Consider the following 5,283-nt stretch of genomic DNA (forward strand, 5'->3'; position numbering starts at 1 on the left):
CTCACTTTGTAGACCAGGCTGGCCTCGAACTCAGAAATCCGCCTGCCTCTGCCTCCTGAGTGCTGGGATTAAAGGCGTGAGCCACCACGCCCGGCTTGACACGTTTTATTGTGATGGTGATTAGGAACCTCGGGGGCTGAAATCAGATCCTAACTGTACCCTAAAATAGTTCCTTAATGTCTGACACTGGAGAAGATAAATCTATTTTGCCTGGAAGTTTTAATAAACTGTGATAAGGTGAACGGACTTGGCGGCAAAGATGTCTTGAATTTGGGAAAACTCAGGTGTTTGGCATAGTAATGAAGTTGTGGAGAAAAGTCAGAGACTCAGCTGTGATGGAGCCTCCCTGCTTTGTGGATTGTCTCAAATAAAGACCCAAAGCAACTTGGGAGATGTTCTGTGGTCCCAGGAGAACAATGTGTAGTGAAGGCTTGGTCTGAATGGACTACACTGAAGTTGAACTAACAAGGTTTTTGAATCATATATGAAAATGGTTGTATTCTAGCCAGTTTCACAACTCTCTGCTTTTGTTCCTCCCCATGAATTTTAGTTGGCTGATTGCAATTCTGGCACAGCTCAATCCTCTGTTTGGACCACAGTTGAAAAATGAAACCATCTGGTATCTGAAGTACCACTGGCCTTGAGGATGAAGACGCGCTGCACAGTGCCTAGGCACCGAGGTGACTATGTCCTTGCCCTTTCTTGTGAACATTGCCAGCGAGTCAGCTAGCATGTGTGCTATGGCCCTCAGAACTTCATGGCCATTTAAAGACAGCCAAAGAGTAGACTGGTTTGAAAAAAAAAAAATATATATATATATATATATATATAGTCTAAAGAATAAGGACACAAATAGAGTAAACCATTCTTTTTGTGTGTATCTTAGGGACTTTTCCATAAGTTTCTCTTAGGTTCTATGATTACCCTGCCCTTTTAAAGTGTGGTGCAGGAGAGATGGTGCAAGGGTGTGGTTCCGTAAGCTCCCCAGCAGGCTCCCAGCCTATTAGAAAGCGGGTAGTCTTAGTCTAACAGCACCTAGCAATGGGAAGAAATGGCTAAACTATTGAAAATTAATGTCTTAGAATGCTTTGGGGAAAGGGAGACAATCGGCTGCTGAAGGTTGGGAATTGTATATGCCCATAATTCCAGCACTGATTTCAGAGACGGGGGATGATAAGTTCAAAGCCAGCCTGGGCTAGACCAGCTTAAGCTACAGTGTGACTCCAAAACAAAGAGGAAGTCAACTCAAGACCACAGCTTTCATTTGATGCTGAGACCAGTCGGTAAACAGTGGCAGCGCAGTTTACCCACTGGCCGAGTGGCAGGTCTCTGTCATCTGATTCCTCTTCTCTGTTTTTTTTTTTTAAAGATTTATTTATTATTATATGTAAGTACACTGTAGCTGTCTTCAGACACTGTAGCTGTCTTCAGACACACAAGAAGATGGTTGTGAGCCACCATGTGCTTTCTGGGATTTGGACTCAGGACCTTCAGAAGAGCAGTCAGTGCTCTTTTATTTATTTATGTATTTATGTATTCATGTATTTATTTATTTATTTATTTATTATTATGTGTAAGTACACTGTAGCTGTCTTTAGACACTCCAGAAGAGGGAGTCAGATCTTGTTACGGATGGTTGTGAGCCACCATGTGGTTGCTGGGATTTGAACTCTGGACCTTCGGAAGAGCAGTCGGGTGCTCTTACCCACTGAGCCATCTCTCCAGCCCCAGTCAGTGCTTTTTTTTTTTTTTTTTTTGAGACAGGGTTTCTCTTTATAGCTCTGGCTGTCCTGGAGCTCACTTTGTAGATCAGGCTGGCCTCGAACTCAGAAATCCCCCTGCCTCTGCCTCCCGAGTGCTGGGATTAAAGGCGTGCGCCACCACGCCCGGCTCAGTCAGTGCTCTTAACCGCTGAACCATCTCATCTCTCCAGCCCCCTCTGTTACTTTATTAAATGGAAGTTAGTGTCAAGTGTTCAGGACAGAGCTGAGCCATTTTCTTAACATGCTTTTTGAAATGATTTATTTATGTACATATTTATTTTACTTTTATATGTATGAATGTTTGCCTGCATGTGTGTCTACGCATCACATTTTTTGAAGTGCCTGAGGAGGCCAGACGTGGGCATCAGATCCTCTGAAACTTGTGTGAGCTACCATGTGGGTGCTGGGAGCCAGACTCAAGAAAGTAGCCAGTGTTCTTAAAAAAAACCAAGCCATATCTCCAGCCTCTGAGCACATGTTGAGAAAGATTGTCATTTGTCTAGAAGCCAAGGAGAGTTCTGAGCTGTGGTGGGCTCAGCTTTTGTTTCTTTAACCTAAGGTAAATAGTTTTAACAGCATACCCTTCGAGATGTAATCTAAGGTGTATATATGCTCATAGCTTGGGTCAGGGTCACCAAAGATCCCTTGAGTTACAAAACCAGGAACGTGAGGAATAAGAACATTTGGTCTTAGGTTCTAAGCAGCTCTGCACCATGGCCTCCCCTCAAGCCTGCCCAGCCTGCCCTAGGACCTCCTTTCCTTCTTTCTTCTCTCTCTGCTCCAGACCTGGAGGTTCCAGGCCTGCTGTTTCCATGTTTTTAACTTAGCTCTTCTGTCTCTCAATGCCCTACTGCGTTCACTGCGCTTAGAAGGCAGGTTAGCAAGTGTGTGTCTCTGGACATGGCCCTGACTGCCTCAGCTCCCACCAGCTCTTCATGATTCAGATGTTTCAGGGCTCAGCCTGCAAATCCTGTGCTTGCTTCCTGACCATGGTTTCTAAGTGAGTTCTTTCATCTCTAGATGTATATGGCTTTCTAAGAGTAGTTAACTACTCTTTTAAAGCCCGTGCTTCTGACTGGCTTAGTCTTGTAGTTGAATAAGACTATTTTTGCATATTATAATAAAGAATAGTTTGAAATTTTATCTAAAATAACAGTTTAGAAACAAGAGTCAGACAGACAGAGACACACTCATTCACATACCCTTTTTTGAATGAATGGGGTTCTTCATTCTGGCCTTTTGTTATTTTTTATTTGTTTTGGGTTGATTGGTTGGTCGGTTAGTGGTTAGTTGTTTTTTGTTCTGTTTTTGTTTGTTTGCAAGACCCGGTTTCTTTGTGTAGCCTTGGCTGTCCTGGAACTGGACCAGACTGACCTTGAACTCATGGAGATCCACTTGGGTGCTGGAGTTAAAGGTGTGCACCACCACTGCCCAGCTGGCCTTGGTATTTTTCAGTTACCGTCTCAGCCCCTTCCCCCGTCGCCGTTCTCAGGTTTTCTCTTGGCTACCTTAGTGAGTTCTTGGTTGCTCCAGCTCTGTCCTCAGCTCGTTATTTCCACAGCATGGAGAGGACTCCATGCCCGTCCAACACAGAGCCCAGGAGCCACACTTAACTCTAGCTCGGCTGTCACCGGTGACACTGAATAAAAGTAGTTCCTAGTGGGGGGGGGGGATTAAAGAAAAATGAAGGCCATTTTCCTCCTTTGTGATTCTTTGTTTAAAAAAAAAAAAGGGCTAATGAGATGGTCCAGGAGCTCAGAATGGCTCCTCTTCTTACAGAGGCCCAAGTTCAAATCCTAGCACCCAGGCTGAAGCACATACAACCTCCTGCAACTCCATTCCCAAGAGATCCAGTGCACTCTTCTGGACTGTGAGGGCACTGCACACACGTGAGCACACAATACCTCTGCCCCTCCCACAGATACACATCTATACACACAAGTCAAAAGACAATACATCTTTAAAAAGTCCAGAGGGGCCGGGCAGTGGTGGCGCACGCCTTTAATCCCAGCACTTGGGAGGCAGAGGCAGGCAGATTTCAGAGTTCGAGGCCAGCCTGGTCTACAGAGAGTTCCAGGACAGCCAGGGCTACACATCACCCTAGAATGTCTTCAGAGCAGCTATTCTGCCAGCCCAGGCCAGGGAAAGAAAGTGACCACAGGAACAGTCTGCTCTGACAGTTGCCACCTTAGCCTGGCGCTCTTCTCCTAGCGCACTGTAAAAACATCCTTGAGTTATTCCATTTTCCTCTGTTTTCTGGTGCTGGGGATTGCTGAGCAAGCCGTCTGTCACACTCTCTGTCCCACCCTCTCTGAGGGAGCCTCAGCCCCAGATCTCCTCTCATTAAATCTTGAGTTGAATGCATATTGTTTGCAGTATCCTGCACTGGGACGTAATGGGACTCCAGAAGTTTTGTTGTAGGCATGGCTGCTTTCCTACTTTCTCCTCTAGCTCTCCTCTGCCTTCCTCCTCTGTCTTCAACTTTTACATTTTATATGTATAGTGTTTTGCTGCATGTGTGCTGTAGCCCTGGCTACTTTTAGTTCTTGTCCCTGTCCCTACACCCCCCCTCCCCTTTCTTAAATCCTATATGGATGGATGTTTTCCTCAGCATGTTTGTCTGGGCACCGTGTGCATGTAGTGCCCTCGATGGCCTGAAGGGGGCATCAGGTCCCCTAGGACTGGAGTTGTAAATGGTGGTGGGCTCTGCCTCTGCTAGGAATTGACCCCAAGTCCTCTGGAAGAGCAGCCAGTACTCTACTACTGAGCCATCTCTCCAGCTCTTTTGCTCTTTCCGCTGTTTTGAAGGAGGGTGAAGGATCTAGGCAGTAGAGGACCGTAAGTGACTAGAACTGTTCTGTTTTGCAGGTCACAGACAGACAGAAGCCTTCTATGCAGAATCACCTGCACCAGACCTCCTTCCTCCATAGCCTACTTCCGGCGTTACCTGCCTTACACTTGAAGACCGTCCTCTGCATACAGTATTTTTTCCCTTCACCTTTTTTACACTTTGAATTATGTGCCTGCGTAGCTGCCTCTGAGATGTGTCTGCGCTCCGCTGTTGCGGGAAATGTGTTACTCTTGTCTTGAAGCCTGTGGCTTTGAATATGGCTCTTGCCAGCTCACAACATGAGAGTCAGCGATGTGTTTAAGAATTGCTGCGAGACAAACAAGACTCGGCGGGACAGTCAGGAGTGCCTGCTCAAGAGAAGCTCTACCCCAGCAGATGTACACCAAGCTCTATTTTCAGGATGAATTTCTTACTTCTACATCTTTGGGAATAAATTATTTTTCTTCTTTCTATGGAAATCTGGCTCCAGTGTTTAAAAAGCTCAGTTTTCTAAGCTCTTCTGTCTCTAGATAATGCCTTTTCCAAATGAGGTTGTTGTCTAACCTTAGGTTGGATTTATAATCCATCCGGGCCCTGTAATTTGAGACCTGAAGAGACTGGTAAGTGCTTTTCTTGATCATTCATTCCGTAACTGTTTGAGTGCCTATGGCAGGCAAGGCATCGGAGGAA

At 45.7% G+C, this 5,283-nt stretch overlaps 1 protein-coding gene across 1 annotated transcript in view; it reads left to right on the forward strand.

Moving 5' to 3' along the window:
• Atp6v0e1 (ATPase H+ transporting V0 subunit e1) overlaps window positions 1–5,072 on the forward strand; it is a 23,676-nt gene extending 18,604 nt beyond the window's left edge. Inside the window, exons 3-4 of the mRNA XM_021149250.2 lie at window positions 551–680; window positions 4,632–5,072. Of these exons, the coding sequence (XP_021004909.1) occupies window positions 551–644 (94 nt within the window). The 3' untranslated portion in view covers window positions 645–680; window positions 4,632–5,072. The remainder of the gene's footprint in view (window positions 1–550; window positions 681–4,631) is intronic.
• Window positions 5,073–5,283: the final 211 nt, after the last annotated feature.

The sequence above is a fragment of the Mus caroli genome, chromosome 17, assembly GCF_900094665.2.
Source record: "Mus caroli chromosome 17, CAROLI_EIJ_v1.1, whole genome shotgun sequence".
NCBI classification, from domain to species: domain Eukaryota; kingdom Metazoa; phylum Chordata; class Mammalia; order Rodentia; family Muridae; genus Mus; species Mus caroli.